General features: G+C 56.2%; 1 protein-coding gene and 1 long non-coding RNA gene across 4 annotated transcripts in view; one reads left to right on the forward strand and one right to left on the reverse strand.

The window, feature by feature from the left end:
• LOC137229980 (uncharacterized) overlaps positions 1 to 25,548 on the forward strand; it is a 41,759-nt gene extending 16,211 nt beyond the window's left edge. Inside the window, exons 3-5 of the long non-coding RNA XR_010945937.1 lie at positions 16,535 to 16,696; positions 21,953 to 22,039; positions 24,845 to 25,548. This is a non-coding gene — a long non-coding RNA (uncharacterized lncRNA). The remainder of the gene's footprint in view (positions 1 to 16,534; positions 16,697 to 21,952; positions 22,040 to 24,844) is intronic.
• Positions 16,882 to 26,976, reverse strand: OVOL1 (ovo like transcriptional repressor 1). Of its 3 annotated transcripts, XM_067748323.1 has the most exons (4): positions 26,842 to 26,976; positions 20,038 to 20,255; positions 18,188 to 18,377; positions 16,882 to 18,000 (listed from the first exon to the last, which is right to left on the reverse strand). In XM_067748323.1, exons 1-4 carry the CDS (start codon positions 26,939 to 26,941, stop codon positions 17,705 to 17,707), a joined length of 804 nt encoding a protein of 267 aa, XP_067604424.1. In that variant the 5' UTR covers positions 26,942 to 26,976; the 3' UTR covers positions 16,882 to 17,704. The 3 variants fall into 3 exon arrangements, with proteins under 3 accessions (XP_067604424.1, XP_067604425.1, XP_067604423.1); XM_067748324.1 differs by lacking the exon at positions 20,038 to 20,255 and having other exon boundaries at positions 26,842 to 26,946; XM_067748322.1 differs by lacking the exon at positions 26,842 to 26,976 and having other exon boundaries at positions 20,038 to 20,400.
• Positions 26,977 to 27,060: the final 84 nt, after the last annotated feature.

A 27,060-nucleotide genomic window follows, 5' to 3' on the forward strand; every position in this document is an offset into this window, starting at 1 on the left:
CTCGGGTGATGCTAGGCTTCCCAAAGGGTGCTGTCACCCCTAGAAAGGATTTCTGCTTGGTGATGTCTCCGAGGAGTCCAGGGAGGTAACCGGTTGTGCACTGATTCAGTTGGGAGGGAGACAGCACAGCTTTTAGATGGCTCTCTGTTCGAGCTAAATCAGCCTGGGGAAGGGCAGGTCTGTGTCTCCAGCTGGTTTGGTAGTGGGAGAGTGGCATTGGGAACTTTTGCACCAAGAATCCTTAGGATGTTACGAGGTTTCTCCACAGTTCCCTTATCTTAAAGTTTTTACCCATTCATCCAGTGTGCATTTGGGGCATCTCTTTTGTCTTGGTTATATCCTCAGAAGCACAGGAAAACTCATGAGAATGACAGAGTCTGGAAAACAAAAGTGCACAGAGGAGGCTCAGACTATTGGGGCAGATGACAGAAGCTCTGGGATACTTGAGGGTGGCTGTGGACAAAAAGTCCACCTTGGGGTGTAAGGAGAACAATTCTGCATTATTGGCCAGTGAGCAATTCCCTCTAAATAATCTTAGGAAAGAATGGAGGGACTTCCCTGGTGGTCCAGTGGTTAAGAATCCGCCTTCCAATGCAGGGGACATGGGTTCAATCCCTGGTTGGGGAACTAAGATCCCACAAGCCTCGGGGCAACTAAGCCCGCGCGCTGCAACTACTGAGCCCGCGCGCTCTGGAGCCTGCACGACACAACTAGAGAGAAGCCCGTGGGCCGCAGTGAAAGATCCCGCGTGCCGCAACTAAGACACAATGCAGCCAATAAATAAATAAATAAATAAAAAGAAAGGAATGGAACCAAGGGCGTAAGTTGGAGTATATGTAGTGGCCCTGGTTATGAGATTGTCTGTCTATCTGTTTAGTTGACAGATTATTCCATGGTGAGGGCAGCAAGGTCATGTGTAGCCCTGAATATTAGCAATGCTGTCCTGGGGCTCTGAAAAAAGAGGTGACAAAGTATTCAGCTACAGGCTTGCTCTGTCTTCGTGTCCAGGCCGGCATGCACCAGACAGAGAGTAAAATATTGAAGTGGCACCCCAAGTGTTAATTCTGCAGAACAAACCACCTGGAGCGGGAGAGCACCTTTAGATCCAGCCAGGGCAGCGAGGCCCCAGATGAATGACATCGCGCACGTGTGCCTCCCTCACAGGGAGCCCTGTGGCTGTTTTGGGCTTGGAGTCATATGTGAGACAATACTGCTGACAGCATTGTTTCCCGCCTTAGACTCACCCTGTCAGCAGGACACCATTGACATTATTTGTTTGCCAAATTGTAGCACACTATGTACAATGTCTTTTAAATTCAATTCAATTAATGTTTAGAAATACTGTAGATAGAAAAGGCTAGAAAAGCACTGTAGTAAACAATGAGTACTGAGATTAGAGTGCTTGGAACTTGAGCATTAGCGAACCTTGCGCATTTGTAGGAGCTACCCAGGACGAGTACCTGTCTCTTATAAGAAGCATGTAAGTTCCTAAAGGATATCGGTGCTGATTGAAGTATTTTAGGTAGCTCGGGGCAGACTAAGGAGGGAAGGAAAGAGATAAAACATCAGAAAACATCTCTGAATACCAAGAATTATTACCTCCCTCTGCAAAAACACTGGGGGCTGAATTGTTCGTGTCAGTTACCCTGGAAAAGAAGATAAACTGAGGAAGAAATCCTCCGCACAGACTCTGGAGGCATTGTTCAGGGATGAGAACCCCAGGGCAGCCTCTTTGATTTCAGAGGCGAAATAGCTGAACCCCAGACCTCACTGTAAGATGTGAAGAGTCACTCCAAATTCATAAGCTCATTAAACTCATGTGTTTGACTGTCTACACGTCCTGCTTTAGAGAAAACACACAGAATGCTTCCAGCCACACCTTCTTAAACCACTTGGCTGACAGTTCTTTCTTCTAATTACTCTAGTGAGCGTCTCTGTTATTTATAAAGTTTGGGGAAGGGGGGTTGGGGGGGTGGGGATTTGTGCTTTGGTACCGTTTCCAGCACAGAGGGGTCAAAGTCAGCCCATCTTTTTGTTTGTTTGTTTTTGTTTTTGTTTTGTTTTGTGGTACGCGGGCCTCTCACTGTTGTGGCCTCTCCCGTTGTGGAGCACAGGCTCCGGACGCGCAGGCTCAGTGGCCATGGCTCACGGGCCTAGCCGCTCCACGGCACGTGGGATCTTCCCGGACCGGGGCACGAACCCCTGTCCCCTGCATCGGCAGGCGGACTCTCAACCACTGCGCCACCCGGGAAGCCCCAGCCCATCTTTTAAAGTCAGTCTGAACTGGCAGATTACCAGAGAGGACCCCTGCCTCCCTCCCTCCCTCCCTCCCTTTCTCTCTCACACACACACACACACACCCCCACGCATGTCATCAGCTATCTGTCTGATTTGCTGGAAACATGGGGCTGGGGTCAGGGTTTTTTAATTCTTTGTACTTCTTCACTGAGTTCCCAGGTGACTAGTGGCTGGTTCACCCCAAAGCTCCCCCTCCGCATTCACTTTAAAATATATATATATATATATATATTTATTTATTTATTTATTTATTTATTTATTTTGGCTGTGCCAGGTCTTAGTTGTGGCATGCAGACTTTTTTTTTTTTGGTTGCGTTTGGTCTTTGTTGCTGCACGCAGGCTTTCTCTAGTTGCGGCGAGCAGGGGCTACTCATCGTTGCAGTGCATGGGCTTCTCATTGCGGTGGCTTCTCTTGTTGCACAGCACGGGCTCTAGGCATGCGGGCTTCAGTAGTTGTGGCTCGCGGGCTCAGTAGTTGTGGCTCACTGGCTCTAGAGCGCAGGCTCAGTAGTTCTGGCGCACAGGCTTAGCTGCTCTGTGGCATGTGAGATCTTCCCGGACCAGGGCTCGAACCCGTGTCCCATGCATGCGCAGGCGGATTCTTAACCACTGCGCTACGAGGGAAGCCACAACATGCAGACTATTAGTTGCGGCATGCATGCGGGATCTTAGTTCCCTGACCAGGGTCAAACCCGGGCCCCCTGCATTGGGAGTGTGGAGCCTTAGCCACTGCACCACCAGAGAATTCCCCCCAACCATTCACTTTTGTTTCGATGAAATGAGAAGGCTTATTCTTCCATTTCCCTTTCCCTTCTTTCTTTCCTTTCTTGGATGTTGGTCAGGTCAATGAGACTGTTGTCATAAAGTACTTGGAAGTATTTCAAGAAGAGCATGACCTGACTCTCTGTTACACTTGGGTCAGTTCACCAGTCTCCAGTCTAGGGCTTCCGTCTGCAGCCCCAGAGGTGGTGCCTGAGAGCAAGGAGGACATGCTGTGGACACAGCACCCCATGGTACTGTGGGTCAGTGTTGCTCATTCCTGACCTTGGCGTCGACAGTCTCATCCCTGGAAGTGGGATAAATGGTAGTTTGGCCCCTTGTGTCCCCTCATCATGCGAGCCCTCCGCCGTCTCTGGCGTGACTTGCCAGGCTGCACAGTTCCCTGTTCCAGGAACTAATAAGAGGTAGAGTGAAAAGATTGTTTCCTCGGATGCACTTTTACAAGATGTTTCCAAAGATGGGATGGCAGAGAAATGGTGAGCCCCGCTCCCTTGTGCGTGGAGGTGTCACAATTCTGGCAGGAGGTCACAGGGACGCCCCACCTTCCTGGGGGCTCTCACTCAGCACAGCCAGTTAGACAGCCAGGGACCGGGCAACATCAAGGTAACCACAGGCCTTTGTAAGCGAGATACTGTTGTCCCTTCCAGGCTGGCGACACTGTGACCTGCTGCAGCAGGAGCGTGGCTGAAGGGCAGCTGAAGGGCAGCTGTGCTGGGCAGGTGGCCCTCCCCATGCCAGCGCTCCCTGGGTCACGTCTCCACTAAGCCTATGCGGTCTGTCACTGTCAGGCTTCTCCTGAACCACCTTCCCTCGTGGGTGGTGAAGGAGTTGCGTGTCGTATGAGAAGAATATTAGATCTGTGTCCCCAGAGGAGGAATCACTGAGCCCATGAGGGTTATTCACCCGCAGGAGAACCTCAAGGACAAAGGAATCTTCTAGAGACAGAAAGGGGGGGTGGTTGCAGAAGTAAGCCCAGAGTCCAGTGGGAGCTCATTAAATCCTTGCTGAGAGGAGCCTGGCAGCTGTTTGACGAGAGACAGAGCAGAGGCTGAGAGAGATCGTGGAGATGGAGCACGACAGGAGAAGTTTAATGATGCTAATTAATTAGACTCACTAAAAGGGAATAGAACATTCATTGGGTTACCAAAAGGTGTTCTTAGCAGACAAAATTTGCAAAGTCCTGCACTGGGGATTGACAAAGGCGTGATGGCCAACGTGTTAAAAAGGAGGGAGACGAGGCGTTCCCGCCAAGTGGTTAGGACTCAGTGCTTTCACTGCAGTGGCCTGGGTTCAATTCCTGGTCAGGGAATTAAGATGCCGCAAGAAAAAAAAAAAAAAAGAAGGGAGATGGCAAGCCTCACGGCCGTGAGTGGATGGCTCCTGTGTTCTTGCCACTGTGCCAATGTGATGTCAAGCGACCCTTAGTGTTTTTGTGTGCATGTGTGTGATCGTTTTCTGAGCAATTCTGAGCTTTAAGAAAATGTTGGCGAGGTCAACAACCCACAGTTTTGGGATCTGATGTTCCGCCCAGGCCGTGCTCTGGGAAAGGAGGCCCCTCCTCCCTGCCCCTCACCAGGGGGCACTCCCATCATCCTTCTGCCTTACCCTTACCCGACACTTACCCTTCCTCCAGGAGAGCTGGGCTCCTGCCCTGGCCCGCGAGGGTTGGGTGGGGTGGGGGGGTGCAGGAGGGAAGGAGAGAGAGTTCTCTCCTTTGTGGTGTGACTGCCACCAGTCATTGAAGGCTTTGCACTGAACCAAGGTGAAGCAACAGGGACACCAGGTGCTAAGAGCAGGAACTTGCTGTGGCATCAATGTTTTCTCGTCTCAAATTATAGGAGCAGAGAGAGGCTTAGTTCCGGTTGGCAGCGTTCGCTTCAATGAGAGGGTGACGAGAGCCTCTGGAAGCTGGCTTGATGTCTGGATCTCACTCTGCTCACTTGGACAAAAGGATTGGCTCTCTGGGAATTAGAGGCAGAACTGGGGCTTTGAATAGATTTTGAAAATAAAATTGGCTAGAACATGATGCGGAGACCCAGGTTGCCAATTTAGCCCCGAACTCTTCCTTCAGCTTCCTCTGGAGAATAAGCATAGCCCGTGGCTGGGACCACAGGCTGACCCTCTTCGCTGGTGACAGAGAGCTCTCAGGTTACCAGGCAGGTGGTGGGTCACCTTTGTATGCAGAGAACAACCCGTTTTCACTTGTTCAAGAAAACACTGACCCACTTCTCTGTGTTTGTTCTTGAGGCTGCCCGTGGCTTAGGATCCCTGTGGCCAGAAATCCACCCCATTCAGTCACGGATGGGGAGCTACGATGCATATTCCTGAGGAATGGCCGCCTGAGAGGGACTGGACACTTTGGGGGCAGAGAATTCCATGGGGCTGCTTGGAGAGCATCGCCCTGCGTGCAGGCCAGACCTGCGGTTAGTCCCCCACGTCTCCCCAGGGGAGGAACATTGCCGAGTTGGCGTCAGCCTTCCAGCCAGTCCTTGTTCTCAGCTTGGAGCCTACTTGGTTTCTTTTTTCATGGGAGATAAGGAGGGAATAGATTTGTTTGTCTAGGTGCCACTAGTCCAGTGACTGTCGCGGGCACAGGAGTGTCTTCAGGGCACAGTGTCAGATCCGGTCGCCCCCTGACATCTCTATTCCTGATCTGGGTGTGCTGTAAACCTCAGGCAGATTCAAAACTGGGAGGCTCTGGGAAACCCCTTGGGCAGGAGATTTCAAAAAGAGATTCAGATTAGAAAAAATACAGTGGCGTGAGTTTCCAAGGGATGAAGGAGACAGGAAAAACTCCCATCCTGGCCCTTGGCTGGATAGCGGGGATAAACAAGAAAGCCTAGAAGAGCCTAGAATGGGAGGGAGGCAGCTGAGGCAGCCAAGCTGAGCGGGAGCGCAGGGCTGTCCTTGCTGGCCGCTCCCCGCTGCCCTGGGGGAGGCAGGAGGCTGTGACTCTTCACCAGGCGAAACCACAGCCGAGCGGCGCTTTCAGTCCAGGGCATGTCGGCACCAGCAAGGCCTGGGTACATCAGAGGCTCCCGCAGAAGGCGGAGGGGCCTGGGGGCCAGGGAGTAGGGTTGGCAAGAGTATCACGAGAAAAACTCAGCTACAGAAAGATTTTAAAAGGCTTGGTGGATAATTGAGGAGGGGACTAGCGAGGAGGAGAGGAGTGAAGCTCATGAACCTGCCAGCTTGGTGGCTCCTGCGGGAGGGGGCAGCCCCCCACCACCCGCTACTACCAACGGCCGTCTGCGTGGCCTCATCACACAGTTGTCCTCTGCACTGTAGCTCAGGACACCCTGGCGTCGGGTGGCTCCAAGTGGTGTCCAAGTGATGTCTGTGGCATCAAGAGCACAGGTGAAGATGCTGGCTGCACCCAGAACCAAAGAGACATGGACACGGGGAGAAGGAGCAGGAAACGGAGGAGCGAGGAGAGGAGGAGCAATAAAATGAGCCTGAGAGGCTCCCCTGGCGGCGCAGTGGTTAAGAATCCGCTTGCCAGTGCAGGGGACGCGGGTTCAAGCCCTGGTCCAGGAAGATCCCACATGCCGCAGAGCAACTAAGCCCGTGCACCACAACTACTGAGCCTGCGCTCTAGAGCCCGCGAGCCACAACTACTGAGCCTGCGCTCTAGAGTCCACGTGCCACAACTACTGGAGCCTGCGCGCCTAGAGCCTGTGCTCTGCAACAAGAGAAGCCACCACAATGAGAAGCCTGCGCACCGCAACCAAGAGTAGACCCTGCTCCCCGCAACTAGAGAAAGCCTGTGCACAGCAACAAAGACCCAACACAGCCAAAAATAAATAAATAAATAATAAAATAAAAAATTAAAAAATGACCCCGAAGCAGAAAAGGGGGGTAAACAGAAGGAAAGGCATTGTAGAAGGAGCAAAAACGTAAGAGAAGAAGAGTGAAGATGAAGCATCTCATTTGGAGGAGCTGGGGAGGGGCAGTCAAGAATAAGTCTTCGAATGTGGTCAGTATTAGAAAGCTTGTCATCTGATCAGTAAATCCCGTTCATCTAGTGGGATGAAGAAAGTGGTACTCTTTGGAAACTTTTGGGCCCATCCCTCGTGAAAGCCGTGAGCGGCACTGTAAGAACCAGCTCACGGGTTCTGAACAAGAGGGGCTTATGATTCATGGGTGTGCCTGCCACCTCCACCCAGAAGCCATGGCTTCCCCCATCTCGTGCAGGGTGGGGACCCATCTAACCGGAACTGCCACCCAGCCTCTCCCAGTCTCCTTAGATGACAAACTGTGGCATCCGTGGTCCACCCACCTTAGCCCCCAAGCATTTTGCCAGAACATCAGTAAACAACTCTGGGTGAAGGGGGTCAGAGACCTCTGCATTTTGGGCTGTTTTCTCCTCCTTTCCACTGCCCAGCACAGGACTACCAGGGAGCTCTTATCACTGGCTACATATTCTTTGCTCAAAGAGCAGACAGTGGGTCCCCAAACACTTTCCTCCGAGCTCGTTTTATTTTTATTTTATTTTTATATGCTATGACTATGGACTGGGAAATCCAAGTTTTCCTGAACCACATGGGAACTTACCCCTCAACTCCCGCATGTCCAGCACAGCCCTGACGACAGCAGATGGCCAGCTTTCTTGCCCAGGCTGATCAGTGTTATTAACTACAACATCTAACATTTGCTTAGGGCTTTTCTTTTTTTCAGCCGTGCTGAAATCTTAATTCCATGGACTAGGGATCGAACCCATGCCCCCTGCAGTGGGAGCGTGGAGTCTTAACCACTGGACCACCAGGGAAGTCCCCGATTAGGGCTTTATACCTTGCAAAGAAAATAATTGTCTCATATGATCCTCATAATAATCCTGCATTACTGTTACTTCCACTTTCTAGACAATGAGTTTCAGAAAGATAAAGTGGCTTCCTTTGTGTCAACTGGTGGACCCGGGATCCGCTCACATTCTCTGACTTCAAATCCTCTGTGCCTTCTATACAAGGTCGTGGGCCCCTGGGGGCTTCAGAGCAACATCAGAGTTGGGATTCCTGGATCCGTTTCCTCAGCCCCAGCTGACCTTGGACCTCAGCCTTCCTCCCACCCATTCCCATCCCACCCCCACTCTGATCACCAAATGGGAGAAGACTCTCCGTTTCTTGGTGAAAAGTGTATACAGAAAGCAACGATTTTTACATTCCCTCTGCCAAGAACTCTTTCAAAGTCTCCAAGAAGGTTTCTTTTCATAACGAAAGCAATATGGGATCATTGTAGAAAAGCACAAAATATAGACAAACGAAACAGAGGAAAATAAGAGTCATAATTCCACCATTGAAGAATAACTTAGTATTGTGCACGTCGTGGTGTCTGGTCTTCCACAACTTTTATGTTGTACATGTCGACCTACTTGTGTTTACAGAAATGGAAAATGTGCCTATCCATAACATTGCGTTAGAATCTGCTTTTTAAACTTAATATATTGTAAACATTTTCCTGTTAGTAAATACTTTCATAAAATCATACTTAGTGGATACACAATATTTCATTATAATTTTGGATGGTACGCTAGAGGTAAACATTTGCATTGTTCCTACTTTTTCACTGTTGTAACCAGTTTTATGATAGACTTCTATATCTGATTTTAATTTTTATTTATTTGATTATGAGTGAAGTTTATTTTATTTATTTATTAAATTTTATTTTATTATTTTATTTTGCAGTACGCGGGTCTCTCACTGTTGTGGCCTCTCCCATTGTGGAGCACAGGCTCCGGACGCGCAGGCTCAGTGGCCACGGCTCACGGGCCCAGCCGCTCCGCGGCACGTGGGATCCTCCCGGACCGGGGCACGAACCCGTGTCCCCTGCATCGGCAGGCGGACTCTCAACCACTGCGCCACCAGGGAAGCCCTGAAGTTTATTTTTATATGGTTTTTATCATTTGAAGCTCTTTCGTGAATAGCCCATTCATACTATTTGCAGTTTTCAGTGGTCCGCGTTTTCTTTTCCTTACTGATATGGAAGAACTGTTTATATTAAGGCTAAAATTTTATCTGCCAAAATCTAATTTTGACACCACATCTCTTTTTTTTAATATTTATTTATGTATTTATTGGCTGCGTCAGCTCTTAGTTGCAGCACAAGGGATCTTTTCGTTGCAGCGCACGGGCTTCTCTCTAGTTGTGAGTTTCTCTCTGGTTATGGCGCATAGGCTTAGTTGCCCCCCGGCATGTGGGATGTTAGTTCCCCAACCAGGGATCGAACCGGTGTCTGCTGCATTGCGAGACCGATCCTTAAACCCTGGATCACCAGGGAAGTCCCTGATACTACCTGTTCGTGCACCATCTTGAATGCGGGTGCACACTGCTTTCCTCCAAATCTCCCGACCAGGCCGTGGATGCTTTGCTCTTTTTCCTCTACTTTTTCTTTAACAAATTCCCCACAAACACAGCAAACTCTGTAGAAGGTTCCTCCTCCAATGCTCACCCCTAGAAGCACCCTGGCCTCCTTAGGCAATGTCATTCCTCTCCCCCTGGGCACCAAGCCCCCCATCCCTCCACCCCAACTTCCAGGACCTCATCACCCGCTCCCCTTACACAGGCCACTGCCCTGGGAGTGATGGTGGGCCTCCCAGAGGTTCCATCAGAAAACCCTAATGTGAACTTCTCAGAAGCCCTGGGAGGGACTTCCCTGGTGGCACAGTGGTTAAGAATCTGCCTGCCAATGCAGGGGACACGGGTTCGAGCCCTGGTCTGGGAAGGTCCCACATGCCGTGGAGCAACTAAACCCATGCGCCCCAACTACTGAGCCCGTGCTCTAGAGCCCACGAGCCACGACTACTGAGCCCGCGCACCTAGAGCCTGTGCTCCGCAACAAGAGAAGCAACCGCAATGAGAAGCCCGCGCACCGCAACGAAGAGTAGCCCCCGCTCACCGCAGCTAGAGAAAAACCGCACGCAGCAACGGAGACCCAACGCAGCCAAAAAAAAATTAAGTAATTAAAACAACAAAAAAAGAACCCCTGGGAGGACGGGGGAGGAGACCATGTAGGGGTCTTAGCATCAGCGGAGACTGTCTTGTCAGGTAGGGCAGGAAGTACTGGTTGGGTCTGTCACAGCAGGAACAGAGAACCCACCCTCCAAGGGCCCCTCTTGCTTCTGAGCAAGGCCCTAATGCAGGGCTCTCTGCCGCCAGCCTTCCCTCCACTTCCTGAGTCTCAGTTGCCCCGTTATTACCGCTGGCAGAAGGGTCGCCAGTCCCACCAGTTTCCCTGGCCTCCTTTACCAACTAACCGCTGTGCGTGGGGAGGGGGAGGTTCCCTGGGCCTGTTACCTGGAGTCCCCCCAGAGGTGGTAGAGGCCCGGAGGGGCCAGGCAGGAGCCGGCTGGACTGGACAGGCCGAGGTGGTGAGGACAGGATGAGTTTCTTAGCGGCAAGATCACTTCCTGGGAAAGCTGGGACTGCAGGGAGAAGGGCGGGGGGCACGGGGCGGACGCTGGGAGTTCACTTCCGAGCTCCTGTGGGTTTGGAATGTCCTGGTCCACCCTCCATGCCCCACGCATCTCCCCTCCCGCCCTTTCTCCAGGTTTGGAATGTTTGGAAGCTGGCTGTGGCTGGGACAGTAACAGGCACAAACATTTCTGTGGCAGGAGCTAGACCCCAACACCTTTGGCCCCCTTGGTCTCTCGCGGAGGAGTTTTGGAGTTTCCAGAACCCTCTTTTCTTGTATTTTCACACATTTCCCACGAAGACCATGTGATGCCCGTCAGTGAGAGCCTGGGGAGCTCCAGCTGGGTGCCTGCGCAGTGGTTGCTCTGCCAGGTGGCCGCGATGGCCTTGGCCTCTTGTTAACCTGTCTAGGCTTTGCTTCCTCATCTGGAGAGTCTAGACCTCGGGGCTAGTGCACAAATCACCAGACAGACGGTAGTGGGGGCTCGTCCGTGTCAGGGTTTCTCCCTCCTTTCTCTTTCCTCAACTCTGCGGACATGGGGTCGGTCGTTTGGGAGCTTCAGAGATCTCTGCTCAGGGCAGAGCTCAGGGCAGCCTGGCCCCTTCCTGCTTCCTCGGCTCTCACCCACTAGTGCAGTTCCCCCACCGCAAGGTAAACCCCGGAGCGCAGGGACCCCATTCGTCTCTGCATCCCCAACGCCTCAGCACGGGGCTTGGCACAGAGTAGGTGCTCGTGAAGGGAAAGGCTCTCGCATCTCATGATCATGGAGGGTTGAGACACGGGAGCCCCAGCCTGAGAGTCCTCAGACTGGAGCCTGTGTGACCTTGAGCAAGACATTTAATCTCCCTGAGCCTCAATTTCTTTGTCTAAAAACAAGAACAATAATAGCTACTTCCCAGGGTGGTTGTGGGGATTAGTGATGTCAGAGGGAAGCGCAGCTTGGTGCCTGCCCACCACAAGTAGTAGAAGCTCAGTAAATGCAAGCGGTGATTAGCTGCTATTAAAGGGCCGGTGTCTAGGGGCAGGACGGGAATAAAGACACAGACGGAGAGAATGGACTTGAGGACACGGGGAGGGGGAAGGGTAAGCTGGGACGAAGTGAGGGAGTGGCATGGACATACATACACGACCAAACGTAAAACAGGTAGCTAGTGGGAAGCAGCCGCATAGCACAGGGAGATCAGCTAGGTGCTCTGTGACCATCTAGAGGGGTGGGATAGGGAGCGTGGGAGGGAGACGCAAGAGGGAGGAGATATGGGGATATATATGTATGTATAGCTGATTCACTTTGTTATACAGCAGAAACTAACACACCATTGTAAAGCAATTATACTCCAATAAAGACGTTACAAAATAAATAAATAATATAAAGGGCCAGTGACGCGACTCCAGGAGCACGGGGCTTAGCAGTAAGTGACCCTGGCATCTCTCACTGCCCTGAGCCTCTCTCGGTTTGGTCTCCCACGCTGAATGCCGTGGTCCCTTTACTCTGTGGAACGAGCCCGTGCTGCTGTCACCTAACAGGCCGTTTGGCCCCGCAGCCTGGACGCAGAGCTCTCTTGCTCTCTGCCCTGAGCAGCCCTGCCCCGGCTTCCTCTCCGCAGCGGTGGGAGGGGGTGGGAGAAGGGGCCGTGCCAGCCGCCCTCAAGCGTTAAGTCACAGGCGAATTCTGAGGACAGGCGGGTACTCCTGCTTGAGATTCAGGCCGGTTACACAGGGCAGCTGGCTCCCTACCCCTCACATCTCTGAACACATTTTTAGACGCCTGCTTTGTGTTCTACTTTGAAAGCTTGATAGGGTAGAAGTATTCTCATTTTATGTAGAGAGAACAAGTGAGGAACAAAGGAAATCGGTCCCTTGTTACGGAGCTCTTACGTTCAGAAAACAGAACCTGGAAGACACATTATAATTCTCAATGTACCATCCTTGCCCAGGACCAGAATCTCCACACCTGCTGGTGTCGGACCTGAGTCCCCACGTGCCAGTGAGCCTGCCGCCCAGGGGGTGGGGCTGCCAGGCAAAGAGGACCGTCCCAGAGGAGGACTGAGAGGGCCTGACTGATGGGTTACAGGAACCAGAAAGCTGGGAGCTGTTAGCCTGCGGGGTGAGGGATGGAAGATCAAAACAGACTCTAGAAACTGGGGAAGGGGGCTGGCATGAGGAGCGGAGGGCAGATTGGTCTTGGACATGAAGAGGGCGGAACATCCTGGGTGAGGCGAGACCACCACCGCCTGAGGGAGTGGACTTGTCCTGGGTGGCCCCAGAGGACGGGCCAGGGGAGCCCTTCCAAGACCAGGTCTTCACCCCCCAAGCCCAGCCTCCCAACTGGTCCACCCCTTCCAGGGTTTCCTTTTCCGTTCCATTCTCTTCACTAGCATTTTCACCCAGGCTCTGCCTTCTTGGGAATGGGGATTAGGCCTGGAAGTCACGGCCACTGCCTGACCCCTTAGAATTTCATGGCTGGAAAGTCTTGTATTTTGTCCAGCCTCCAGCCCCGCTACTGAGTCCCTGTAGAAATTCCTAACGAATGGCTTCCCAGCCCCAGCCAGCAGCCCCCAGTGACAATGCCCGGGGCGCCTCCCTCCCAAGCCACTGCCCCACGTTAAGCTGTGCCAGGGCTCCCTGCAGTGGAGGCTGTGCCCCTCTGATGCTCACCTCTCCGCCCAGGTTCTGCCCGCTGGGTCCACCGGAATGAGCCTCTCTCCCTGCTTCAAGCCGGCAGCCGTGTGGGTGGTGCTCCCCACTCCCTCAGCCACCTTCTCAGCCTTCTACACGTCCTCATCTCTGCTGCAGTTTGTCAGGGAGTTTCTTCAAGGGTGTTATTGAGATGGGGGTGTAGAGACATGAAGCCTTTAGAACAGAAGGGGTCTTTGAACTTGGGAACCCACCTCATTTTATACACGAGGAAACTGAGGAGTTAGGTCACTCGCCTAAGGCCACACAGATGGCCCCAGACAGGGCAGCGCCCCAAGCCCCGTCACTGCTCTTTTCCTGCCACCCACGGACTGGTGACGGGCCCAGGCAGGCAGAGGGCAGTCTCGACTGTTGACGCCACGCTTCTGGTGTCATCCAGGGTCACACTAGTGCTTCTTTGGGCCGCCCCATCCCCAGTGACGTGTTGAACTTCAAGTTGACTAAAAGCCCTGAATTGTTTTATAACTCGATTTTCTTCTGATTGTAAAAATTATATATGCTCATTGTAAAAACATTAGAAAATACATAAAAATATAAAGTATAAACCTTCACAGCACTTCCTGATGCTGTAAGGTTCCGCCCACCGTGCACTTGGTTGCTTTGCCTTTAGCTGTATAAATAGGACCCTCCTTCCATCCTCCATTCGGCCGGACGTCTTGCTAGGTCCCAGCCAGCTCTCCTGTCTCTCAGAATTTTATTTTGTTACCAGTTCTTGTTGGCACCTGGGCAGGGCTCAAAAAGACACAGTGGTGTGGCTGAACGAATGACAACATCCGGCTTGTCGGATTGTTGGTGGGACAGGTGAGGCCCCCTGCGGCCCCAGAGCCCACACCTCCTCTCTTCTGGGTCGGATCCTCCTCTTTCCCTCCCTGAAACACCTCCCCTCCTTTTTTTTTTTTTTTTTTTTTTTTGCAGTACGTGGGCCTATCACTGTTGTGGCCTCTCCCGTTGCGGAGCACAGGCGGCTCCCGACGTACAGGCTCAGCGGCCATGGCCCACGGGTGCAGCCGCTCCGCGGCATGCGGGATCCTCCTGGACTGGGGCACGAACCCGTGTCCCCTGCATCGGCAGGCGGACTCTCAACCACTGCACCACCAAGGGAAGCCCTCCCCTCCTCTTTTGTTCTATTCAGACTCTCCCATTTTTCCAGCCCAGCTGAACCCCACCTCTTCCAAGAAGTCTTCATTCTTTCAAATGCAAAAGCCTCCTTTTTGGGTTCCACAGCCTTCGTAGTCTGGCCACACCATTTACCCTTAGTTATCCATTGACTTGCGCTAATCTCTTCCCTCTGCGGGGCTGCCGCCTATTTCCCAGGCAGCGGAGGGTACCCACACCGTTCTCGTTTCCCTCCCGGCACCCATCCTGCAGAGTCCTGAGATCATTATGGGCCCTCAAAATGTGACTGCTGGCCTGACCCCGTCTGAGTGGTGTCCCATCCTTGAGCCCTTCTGAGGAGTGGCTTAGAGGGAGCCCTGGGGACGCTCTCCCCCCCCCCATCCCTGGCTTCCTGGAAAGCTTGCTCCCCCTAAAGTTTGCATAGCAGTTAATCATCTGGGTTCCCAACAATGGGCTCTGCCCATCTTGGGACATGTAAAAATAGGATTTGGTTTGCCTTTCACATTGGGAGGCTTCTGGAGATAAAGAGAAATCCTCTGCGCCCGGCTATTTAAAGAGACATAGGGAGGGGTAGGGGCCCTTTCCAGTCCTCTGGCTTCACACGGGGAGCCTTAGAGGTCAGATCAATGTTTTCCTTTCTCCTCGCAGCAGCAGGACTACCAACTCTTCTCATGCCTCCCGGGACATCTGCCAAGGGCCCAGGCCTGGCAGCCCCTCCTCCACCCCTGGCGGGGGCGTGACGGAAAAACGCTGAACTGGGACTCGGGGACCAGGGTCCCCAGAGTGATCAGGTCTCCCCAGGCGATCCTGGGTAGGTGATGGGCACGGCCAGGTAATATCTAAGTTTCCCTCTACTTTGAGTTGCCTAGAGGTGCGAGGCCATCTGCCGGCCTCTCCGTTGGCAGCGTGCGCGTGCTTCTGAGCACAGACCCTGAGCCGGGCTGTCTGGTTTCTAGCCCAGCTCCACTACTAGTTAGTCATGAGACTTGGGGCCAGCTGCCTAACCTCTCTGCCGGGTGTGGGGAGCAGCCCCCATCTCATAGGGTGGCTGGAAGGTCAAGGGAGCTAATACGCATGAAACACGAGTGTGCCTGGCCCAGAACAAGTGCTGTGCAGGTGTGACCATCCCTACAGCTAGATGTCTGACCCAGAAGTGACGGGAATTTTGCGCCCTACTATTTAGGAATGTGGCTCTTCCTCCTGTGGTCCTGGCAGGGTGTGGGGAAGAGACTGGACCCCAAGTAACTGCACCCGCTGGAGGAGAGCCACGAGTCAGTCAGGCTGCAGGAGCCAGGGGAGGGCCTGATGCCACCGTGAAGAGCAGAACATGCGGCCTTGGGGTCAGCAGGCACTGACCGCCCAGACCGTGGGCAGGCCACTTGATCTAGCAGGCTCTTGTCTTGACCAGGGCCATCGCTACCTGTAAAAGGGTAAAGCTTTGACTAGAATGCATCAATTGTTTTGATTAATTTCCCTGCAGGTGGAAAAACGAGGTCTATTAAACAAAAAAGCAGAAACACAGAAAATGATAGTTCTTTATTTTGATAGTTGAGGGGCAAGTTATAAAACAGACAGCACAGAGCTTTGTGACTGCCTCAGGTAGGCAATGAACACAGAGATGAACAATGAACAGGCAATGAACACAGGGATACAGAAATGTAAACAAGACAAGGCTTCCAGAGAATGTTAGTTCATGCTATACACCTTCCAGAATACAGCAGCTCCCACAGACTCTAAAGTAAACTAAAACGAGAGTCTTCCAGAACAATCCATACACGTTCTGAGGGAGGTCAGAGAAGGCTCCTTCCCTGCATCCGGGGACTGTGCAGTCGCTGCTCCTTCCGGGCAGGAGAGGCCAAGGCTGGTTCCGCCTGGGCTTTGGCTTCACGGGGCAGCTTCACCTGCTCTGTTCTGTGTTCTCTTTCGAGTGTGCCTTCTCGTTCTTCGGCAGGCTGGCTCCAGCCCCTGCCCGTCGTTCCCTTTCGACCCACACCCCTTTCGTGTTCTTAGCAGGGAGCCCAGCCCAGCCAAGGGAGCCTGGCAGAGTCCCTCAGGTGGAGCCAACCAGCCCAGGGGTGGCTCCCTCCTTAGGTGCGCAAGACCCAGCCTCGCCATTTGCCAAACATTCAGAAAAAGGGCTACAAATGTCACTTGTTAACCATCTAATACTGTCCTCCCTCTAGAAGTTTCTGATATGTCTGGTTATTATTCTGTCCCAATTTTTTTGTTCCCATCCTAGGGTTTTTGACTCTCCCAGGAAAAGAGCAGGCCTCGCAGCCTGGCCCCGCACTCTTGCTGTTACTTCAGGCAGTGGACTCTGGGCGCATCACAGACTCGTCACCCCAACCAGCTTACCCCTGCGGCCGCAGCTGGACACCCCCCACCCCGGATCTCCGGAATGGTGAGTTGTTCCGCAAAAGGTCTGTTATCAGGAGGCTCTCGGTCACCCTGAGACTTGCCTTCAAAGGATGTGGGAGGGAGGCAGAGACACGGGGAGGGAAGAGCAGAAGATGTGACGGCTGTCCCGGCAGAATAGGGAGAACAGAGAGCAGTACAGCCTCCTCCAGGCAGGGCTGGAGGAAAGTCTTAGGTTAAATATCTCAGGAGGTATGAGGGGTGGGTCAGGGCAGCCACCCCAGAGCCAAGGCGCAGAGGAGGCGTGAAACGTCCAGGATAAATAGAACTGCGTGGGGAGGAGAAAAGCCAGCTCCACCCTCTCTTAAAACAGTCGCCATTGGCACCAAAAATATATATTACTATCTGTACATATGTCATCTTTTAAAAAAGGAAATAAAACCTCCTTGGCACCTTGTAGTTGATTTCTTAAAAATGAGGTGATATATGGCAAGGCCTCCCGCGTGCGCGCACGTCCACGGCTGTGCACACGCATGCATCTCCCTGTCGAAGAGCAGCGCCCTGCAGCGCCCCTGCAGCCCTGAGCGCGAGGAACATGGCCGGGCGGGCCGCCGCCAGCTCCTGCACGGCTGTTGTTTGCAGGGGTGCCCTCTGCCGGGGCGCCTGACTCTGCCGTCCACGGGGGACCAGCAGCCCCCTATCCCCCCGCTGCTCCAAAAGCAGAGGACGACAGGATCGCCCTCACGTACCTCCTCTGGGAAGGAAGTCCTGTCTCTGGACCCGAGCTGCTTCAAATCGAAGGCAGCCCTGGCCCGCCCCGCCCCGCCCCGCCCCACAGTTACACATGTCTGCCCGGGCTCAGAGCGGCCTCTGCCCCCCAAACACCGACGCAAATGCGAGCAGAGGTCAGCACCGGCCCGAGCGAGCATGCGTGCCCACGGGCTCCACGCCAGGTCACCGGCGCTCCGGCAGGAGGCCGCAGAGGGCGGGCTGGCCGGGCGGCAGGGAGGCGGCCCTCGCCTTCTCGGGGCTGCCCAAGTCAGGGCACCACTGCTCAGAGGTGGTGACTGCTCTGCAGCAGGGAGGTGACGGTGTCCTGCAAGGCCACGGCCACCTTCTTGGAGGTCTTGCGCAGCAGCGGGCTGTCAGGGTGGCGCTCCTTCAGGTGCAGGACGTGGCCCTCCTGGCTCTCAGACGTGCAGCCGCACTCCTCGCACACATACAGCTTGGCCCGCCGCTCCTTGTACGCGTACTTCTGCTGCACGCCGTGGATCTTCTTGAGATGAGACTCCAGAGAGCAGCGCTGCGTGAAGGCCTTGTCACACAGGCTGCATTTGTAGGGCCGCACGCCTGCGGGGAGGGCAGTGCCGGCGTCAGGGACCCGACTCCGTGGCAGAGGAGCGCCCGGAGGCCCGCCCGACTCCAGCTCCCCAGCGAACCGCGGAGGACGTCTGCCCAGAGCTCCCAGGCCCCCCAGGGCCCAGGACAGCAGCACGGTGGCCGCGGCCGCGGCCTCCGCCGGGCGGGCTCCTCTTACCAGTGTGGGTGCGCACGTGCCTCTTCAGGTCAAAGGTGTCGTTGAAGCCCTTCCCGCAGTAGGTGCAGAGGTGCCTCTTGACGTCGTTGTGACACTTCATGTGGCGATTCAGCATGCGCTGGTACGTGAAGGCCTTCCGGCAGATGTGGCAGGTGAACAGGTCTCCACTGGGAGTGTCCCCCAGAGTCACCTGTGGGCGAGGACGGGGTTTGTGACGGACACCCAGGAGTTGGGGCTGCAGGTGGCAGACTGCGAGGACACACACACCAGCCCCCAGCCACGTGAGGAGGGCGGTGCCCACCCCAGAGGCCACACCTCTGTGCCCAGACCTCCCAGAGGTCTGGTGGTGGAGCTGGAAGGAAGGTCCTCCTCCTGTTGGGCTCCTGAGTCTCTGTGCAGGGCCGCCACCCAGCCCCTTCCTTACCATCTGTGGCCATCTCCCCACAGAAACAGCCCGATTCAGTAACTCTACCTGTTAGAAAGTCCTCCCTTCACTGAGCCCAAACCTTTCTCTGTAGTTTCTGCCCTCTGTTCCCATTCTAAGCCTTAGGACAGGGAAGAGTGCCCACGACGCGGTCTCCGTGCAGCCTTCCCAGGCTGAGGCCACCGCTAGGAGCCTGGAGTCCCCTCGCAGGCCAGCCCCGCCCCTGGCCTTCCTTGAGCCTGACGTGGTCTGGTCTGAGTCCCTTTGCCACCCTGATGACTCTCTTGGTTATAAACATTTTTCATTTTCTTTGTAATTATGGAACAGCTGTTCAGAAGTGGAGACGTGGCCTCAACGCCCTACCTCTGTGAATGTTCAGAGGTTACTTGTGCTTTGTGGTGGCCTTGTCGCTGGCCACTCCTCCCAAGCTCCCTGGGCACCGGGCGCACCCCATCACCCCATGCCTTCGGGCACCGGGTAAATGCCTTGCTGCTAGCTAAGCAAGCCCTTTGGGGTCAGGACTCGCTCCTCTGGCACATCTGCTGTCCTGTGCCCCCTGCTCGCTCTCTCCACGCGCTCCCTAGCCACTGGGATTAAGGGGTGGGAGGAAGGGCCCTCGGGGATCAGGGGCACTGTGTCAGCTCCCCAGCCAACCGCCCAGCACATGTCTTGGCGATTCCCCTCTGGTTACAACATGTGGCCTCCGCAGTTAAGAGAGGCGGGAACAGCACTGCACGGCCAGTTTTCTTCAGTCTTTTGGCTCATAGGAAAGCTCCACGGGAGCCCTTCCTCTAGATGACTGCTTCCAGATCCCGGAGATTTCAGGAATGCAGGCCCAGCCAGAGACAGCCCTGCTGTTCGCATGCTGGAAAGCAGGGGCATTCCTGTGAGCTCCTTCCTGCCTCTGCTGCTGAGCAGGGGGCGCTCACCAGGCCCCGCCCCAGACGCAAGGCTCCGGGATGGAAGCACACACTTGGGCGAGGCGGAGACTGCCGCCGGGCACCTGCGCAGGGAGTCGACCACCGAGCAGACTCCAGACCTCACTCTCAGGCGGCGGAGACGCAGGCCCAGGCCAGCTTGCAGAGCCAGGCTCACGCTTCCCCGCTTCTCCTAGGACTTCTGTGTAAAGAGGTGCCTCCCCTCAAGACCCGAAATGAAGCTAAACAACCCCCAGAGAGGACTCCAAAGAGTTAAGCGTCTTTGGAACCTCACTGCTTCTTCCCAGCGCAGGGCATTCTCACTTCCGACCCACTTCTCTTCTTTGCCACCCCCGTCCGTGCTCCAGTGAGGTTCACTTCTCTGCAGAAACCTAGACCCAGATCCAAGGCCAATCTCTGCTTAAGTCTCATTTGTGCCACGTCTCGTGGGCTGGACCCAGGAGGATACACATGCCCCTGGCCGTTGGAGACAGCGTGAGGGTCAGTACCTTCATCTTGGTGCGCAGGAAGCCATGGTCCCTGCTCTGTGGCTCTGCCAGGCGGCTCGTGTCTTCGGAGGGCAGCTGGGCCACCACGCAGGGTCCTGGGGTCACACTATAGCTGGAGTCCCGAAGGCTCATGTCCAAAGCCAGGGGGCAAGAAGGGGGTTCGGCCACTGATGGCTCTGGCTCCCTGTAGGGCTGTGGTGGGCAGAAGCCTAGGCTGACTGGGAAGAGAAGAAAAGCCAAGTGAGGGGCTTGGTGGAGAAAAAGGGATTGCGCGGGATTTCCGGAAGGTTCCCTGGCGGTTAGCTGGCTGGAACGTGGAGCCGCTGTCCCACCCCTTGCAGGCATGTGGCAGAGCAGGGCTGCCCCCAGCCCACTGCATGCCGCACCTCCCTCCCCCCACCCCATTAAGGTAATTACAGGTGACGCCAGCCAAGCTCCACGGCCCACAGGCCTGCCCGCTGAGTAATCTGTGTCTTAGCGGAACTGGGAGGACCAAAGCTGCCCTGCCAATTATTCTTCCCGAGCTGTCTGCCTGCCCCACCTGGGCCAGTCCCTCTGGATTCCAGGCCTCATCCACGCTCCTGCAGGGACAAAGGGCACCACTGGAGGCCCTGGACCCAGGGACTCATCCCTGCCCCAGAAGGGTCCCGGTGGTCTGCGCCACTCCGAGCCTCTCTTCCAGGCAGATTTAGCTGCTGGCCGTGGGGAACGGGTGGTCCTAACCCCTCTCTCCTTCCGGGTGGTCTGTCCCTGACGTTGCAGCTCATTGGGGCTCCAGGCTCCCCACTCCCGCTGGCCCAGCTTAGCAGGTGAGCAGGCCGGGTGGGGCAGGGCAGGGAGGAGGTCAGGGAGCAGCAGGTGGATGCAGCCTAACAGTCTCCTGGGCAGCCTGCCCGGCTGTTACGCAAGCCTCCCCCAGAGCAGGGACCGCTCACTTGCTTGGTCGCTGTGGCGCTTTGAGGGCTGGGCTCCCGCCCTTCGCACGGCAGCTGCAGTGATACCAGCAATACCGGCAGCCCTTTGACACGCTGCTCCCCACGGCAGACACCTCACGCTAAACAGGGCTGGAGAGGCTTGGCCCTCGTCCTGACTAGACAGGAGGGGAGCTCTCCTGAGTGACACAGAGGAGACAAGTCTCAAACCCCCAGAGCTAAGGCAAATAATCTAATGTTACGGTTTGGTCAGTATTTTTCTCCCGAAGAGGCTAAGCTAGGAACATTTTCCAAGCCTCAGAAGGAAAAATCAAGAGGGGCACAGGAAGGAAAGGATGAGTGGGCTTCAGGGAGAGGGACTTAGCAGGTTGACTTAGGGTCTCAGAACCATGAAGGCGGCCCCTGCGCCTGCAGCCCCCGGCCGGTGAGACAGTGGACGGGGTCCCAGGGAGGGGCGGCCCCCAGCAGGATGCAGCGGGCAAGGCTGGAAGCAGAGGACACACCAATGGAGGAAGGGCGAATATGAAGGCACCCAAGTTTCGGGAGAGGCCCCCGCTCTCGCCCCCTTCAAACACAACAAAGTTCTGACGGGAAGAATGCGCCTGCCCGCCACCCAAACCCGTTCTGCTGGCACTGGCGCCGTCTGTCTGTCCGTCCGGGGACTCTAACGTGCCACCTCATTCCGGGAGTTGATTCACCAGCACCTGGCCCTGGCCTGGCCTCTCTCCAAGCCCTGGACGGCTGGACGTCAGGCCGGAGCTCTCAGAGGCCCCCCCCGCTCCCATCCTTCCACAGTGACGGCCGTCTGTGTACAGGGATGGGGGCTGCCAGAGGGTGGGCGTGTCAGAGTGTTGGCGGCTTCAGTTTATGCCGGATTACCAGCTATTGGAGATCCTGGCTGAGAATTCAAAACTGGATGACAATTTCCATTTCTCAATCCAGGTAGAGACAAACAGGAACCTCTACCCGCTTCTGTCTTTCAGTATCAGAGAGCGAGATCAAGGCTCCCAAAAGCTGGAGCCGGGCCTCAGAGCCTGCACACGGAGCAGCAGAGGGAAGAGTGACAACAGGTGAGGGTTAACCGGTTTGCGCTCAAACGAGTTGTCACCCTTGGCTCCCTGCCTCCACTAGAGTGGGGGTCCATGGTGAGGGTTCTGAGGACCTAAGCAGGTTTAGGGGGGGAACTGTTTCGCAGGCCTGCCTCTCCCGTTCCGCAGAAGCCCTGAGATGACAGTGCTGGGGAACCGGGGACAGGGAGCGGGCCTGCCTGCTCTGCCCCTGTGCCGCTTTTCCCGAGCGAGGGGCAGGTGAGGCCGTCAGGGTGGGGACGGTTGCCTCATCCCACCAGCCCCGCCAAACCCGTCTTCCTGCCACCCCCGGAGCGTGGTCCTGCCGCCGCGCCTATCCCTGGGCGGCACCGAGCGGCAGCGAGCAGAACTGGCTGGGCCCTGCTTGTGCTACTCTCTGTCCCCTAATTAGATGTTTCCGGCAAGGTGGCGGCCGCTGTGGCTACTCATCGCCCGCCCGCAGCTGAGGAGTGTGGCAAGGCCCTCTCCCTACCCCCTCAGGGGCTGCACGGGTTCCCTTTCTGTCGGCTCAACATGCCTCCACCTGGATGACATTGTGGGCATTGGGCCCAGAGCAGCTTCCCACCCGAGGCCTTCAGCAAGTCCCCTCTCTCTTGGATTGAAAGCTCCTGGCCCAAATACCAGACAGGGTGCCAGGTCCTACCCTATCCAAGGCCTCAGGCCAGGGCTGGGCACGAGGCCTGGCCCTAGGCTCTCTGGGGAGAGCGGGTGAAGCAGACGTGAGGACACCTAGCCACGGGCTGGGGCTGCTGCCGACCTGGAAGCGGCAGGGGGGCGGCGGGGGAGCCCAGTGTGTCAGCACAGCCCAGGCTGGCGTTAGGCGGTCTTGCACCCTTATCGGGAAGGGCAGGGTCCCCTGTGCCCGTCTCCTCCGGCCCCCAGGTCAGCTAACAGGGGCCTGAAAGGGAGCCAGTGCCAGCCAACTGGCAGAGCTGGGCAGCCCTGGAAACACAACGGGCCCATCTCTCACCCTGTCGTTTCCATTCTGTGAACGCCAAGTTCTTCTCTCAGGCAGGATCTTTCCCCCCTTTCCCAACCGTTCCTCATACCGTGTCCACAGTGAAGTTAACCAACCCCGTGCACCTCAGCCTCACACCAGGGTGGACGCTGCAACCGGCGGGGCCGTACTGAGTTTGCGTCCTTCCTTCCCTCCCTCCCGTGCAGCACGGGGCTGGCACCCCTGTGGGACGCCACACGATACTTGCTGAGCATGAAGAGAGTTAAAGAAGAAGCCTGACATCAACAATGGCCGTGCTTTGCTCCCGTCCTCCCTGTGCCCAGAGGACTCGGCCTCACCTGCTCTCTTTCTGGGACACACAGTCTGGCAGGATTCTGCCTCAGGTCACCCAAGCTAGGGACAAACAGCCTGGCAGCTTGGGTGACGGCACCCTGTGGGACAGCTAGGAGTCCCATCTAGCCCACCGCACCCATCCGTGGGCTGGCTGTCTACCCTCCCAGCCTTGCTGCCCTGGAGAGCTTGGCAGACGCGTCCCTCACTGCCAGCACTTCCCAGGAATCAGAATGATCACCGTCAGAGGCATAATCTCTCCCCAACTCCACTCCCTCGTGCCCCTACATGTGTACTCTGGGGCCCAAAGCTGACTTTCTCAGCCTTTCTAACTCGGCCCAGAAAGAGCTGCCCAGGTGCCCACACTGCCTAGTCAGAGCCAGGCTGAGGACGCTCTGGTCCCGCGCACCTCAGCCTGGCTGCCCCCCTGGGGTAGGCATGAGCAGTCCGTTCTGAACTGGCAGAACGGACTGCAGACGCTCCGTCTGAAGTGGGGAGGTGGGGGGGGGGCGGTTTTGATGGGGGGTAGGGAAGAGGCCCCAGGATGCTCATGGCTGGAGCATGTCATTCAGCTTCCAGGCCTGGTCTGCCCTCCAGTGCCTTCCTGGCCTTTTGAGATTCCTCTCAGCAGGGGCCTGGAGAACCCCGCTTCATCCCCGTTCCTCCCCGTTCCTGGAGCTTCCCCTTAGGTCCAGGAGATGGAATTTAGCCCCTGGGTACAGGGGCCTGGGTTCATCGTCAAGAAACCAGCATCAGTCCCTGCACTCCACAGTCAATAATGACACAACGAAGGAGAAATGCCAGGGGAGATGGAGGGCAGGGGCTCGAGGGCCAAACAGGTGGCAACTTAACCATGAACCCTTTCAGTGCTCCCGGCGTGAGTGGTGCCGTTGCCCACCCCTGCAGCCTTCCAGGCCCTGTGCCCACTTCTGGGCATTTCCCTCAGCTTTGGGAGGAGAGTGAGGCCCAGGGGACTGAGGGTGGGAAACCTCTAGAATTGTGCCTCAGAGAAGAGGCTGGAGTGCTGGTCAGACTGGGGCCCTGGAGTCAGAGCTGCCAGGCCGGGGCCCAGGATCTTCAGTCAGTAAACACTTTCTTTCCAGGCATTCTTTGCTGCTCTAAGGGTCTCAGAGGGCCCTGGCGGGAAGGTCAGACCTCAAACGCTTCATTCCCCAGCCCTCCCGGTGCCTCTCCCAGTGGGACCGGATGGGGTCAATGCTTACTTGGTCACAACGTGCTGAGTCTGTGAGGTGGGGTGAAGGAAACGTGCCCAGCCGGCTCTTAGGGTCACGGTCGGCTGGTGATGGAATGGCCCAGTCAGGGGATAGGCCACCACAAAACACACTCCCCACCCTCTAGCCATCTGAGGCACCCGAGCGTGGCCCGAGAACATTCCCTTTCTCATTTCCAAAAACTGTGGGAAAACTCTCTAGTGGGCCACATGGCTTTGAGAGGCAAAAGTAAGCTCTCTGACTTCTACTGTTTGCTTGAGCCCACAGGACTCTCCCTGGCAAACCGTCACCTGCACCTCCAGGTTAGACCCCATCCTACATCCGGGATGCTCCTGCAGAGTGAGCGGCTCCCCTCACCTGGACAGCAGCGGCAGGTGGCACAGACCATCCTGTGCCCCTGATGGGACAGCCCCTGGTGCAGGTCTCCCCCGCCACTCCCACTATGGCCACCAGAACTGTGCTGGGGAAAATCACTAGGATGCAAGGAAGTCAATGATTTGAACCAACGGAATTCCTTTGTCCTTTGTAAAAGTCAACACATGATCTGTTACTGATTGGGATGTGAAGTAAAACTAAAAATAACAGCACACTAGTCTCGAGCAAGGCTCCGCTCACCTTTAACACAGTCCAAGTTCGGTTTATCAGATCCCAAGGAGCAGCTAAGCAGCAAGTCAGACACAGGTGAGGGAGGAGGCAGGAGCAAGGAAGGGGGCTCGCGTCCCTCACCCCCTCACATGGCCCTTCTGGAGGTGGAACACCGATCACTAACTCCCCAGGGAACTTGGAGAAGCAAGAAACTATACACAGAATCCTGGGCCCACACCCTGATCCGCCTCCGGGTGTGGAGGCAGCGCACTTCCCTTTCTGTCTCAGTTTCCCCATTGGGGTCATCAGGACTACTGGCGCATTCCGACCTTTTAAGGAGGCTGTAGATAGGGGCCTAGGCACTTGAGATAAGGCTAAGCTGTGAAACACCCCACCAGCCCTGTAGGCCGTAGGATCCTGACGGTCGTCAGGCCACCACTACACCCACAGTCTCCAACAATTTATTCAGGACAGAAACCGAGGCAAGAGCCCTCACAGGGCCCCTCACCGCCCTTATTTCACCACTCTCCTACAGGGCCCGGGGCGATGCAGGGGGAACATGCAGATCAAAGGTCAAAGTCGGTTGGTTAATTACAACCTCTCCCCCGTTGGAGGCGCTGGGCAGAGTGTTCAGCGCATCCCGCGCCCCACCCCCAAGGCTTGGGGAAGGGGAGTTCCGAAGGAAACTGGCTCCCGACCAAAGATTCTGTTAGGGGTGGGGGAGGACCGAAGGCGCAGAAGGGGTCTCGGGGCTAACGTGGAAGATGCTCCTGGAGGAAGAAACAACTGGGGTTACTCATCCAAAGTTGACTCCCACGCTGTCAAGGCGTCTTCCGAAAATGAACTGGGTGCCCCAGCTTCCCCCGGGGCTGCTCCCTGGCTCTGGGGTGGGCTCCTTAAAACCCCTCTCAGCTCAGTGGTGTCCTCTGCAAGGTCGAAGGAGGCGCGTTTCTAACAGAGGTGAGAGCTGATCCCACCTTTGTCTTCAGGGCTAGTGGGGTGCAGCTCGGCGCCTTCCCCACAGTCTCGCGCTCCCCACGGCTCGGAGCTCCTGCCTGCCCGACCCTCACGGGGACCTCACGTCTGGCAGCCAGTGTTGTGGGTGAGAGGGAGAGATCAATGAAGGTGGCTTCAACTCTGGGTCTTCTCTTACATTTACACAAATCTCAGCAGAAACTCCAGCTCGCTCCCTGCCCCCTGAAGTGGCACTGCTCCAGTGCCCTCCTCCCGCCTCATAAAAGTCCCGGCTTTCGGGATTTACTGCACGAGAGTGGAAGGTTGCCTGAGCGGTGACACACCCCGTTGCCTCCCCTGCGCCGCGGCTCGGACCGGTGGAGGGGAGAGCGGCACCGCGCGGGCCCGCGCGCCTCGGACAGGCCTGCCCCCCGCCCCGCCGGGGTCCTGGGAACGGCTGTCGCCCCCACCTGGCAGCCCCCGCGCCCACCCCCGCCCCCGCCTGGCCGCTCCTTCCGCCGGCCCTGCCCTCCCCTCCCCCCGCGCCCGGGGTCGGCCGCGCCGCGAGCTAACGGGGCAGCGGCCGCTTAAACATTAAATCGGGCGCCCCAGCTGCGCCGGCCGCCGGGCTCCGCGCCACTGCGCCCCGCACGCCGGCCGCTCGACGGGGCCCCGCCGCCCTCTCGGCGGCGCGGGGTTCGGGGCGCGCGGACTGGGCGCCTCACCTGGCACATAGATCTCTCCGCGCTCCTCGTCGGGGAGCTCGCTCCAGTTCCTCCTGCACGTGGAGACGCACGTCTTCTTCACTAGAAACGCACGAGGCATTTTCGAACCCTCCTCGCCGGGTACCGGCCGCTTCCGTAACTAGAGCCGGAGCCGTCCCACCTTTCCCTGGCCGGGCTGGAGGCGGACGGGGGTGGGGGGTGGGGGAGCAGGTCGGAGAA

The sequence above is a fragment of the Pseudorca crassidens genome, chromosome 9, assembly GCF_039906515.1.
Source record: "Pseudorca crassidens isolate mPseCra1 chromosome 9, mPseCra1.hap1, whole genome shotgun sequence".
Classification (NCBI taxonomy): domain Eukaryota; kingdom Metazoa; phylum Chordata; class Mammalia; order Artiodactyla; family Delphinidae; genus Pseudorca; species Pseudorca crassidens.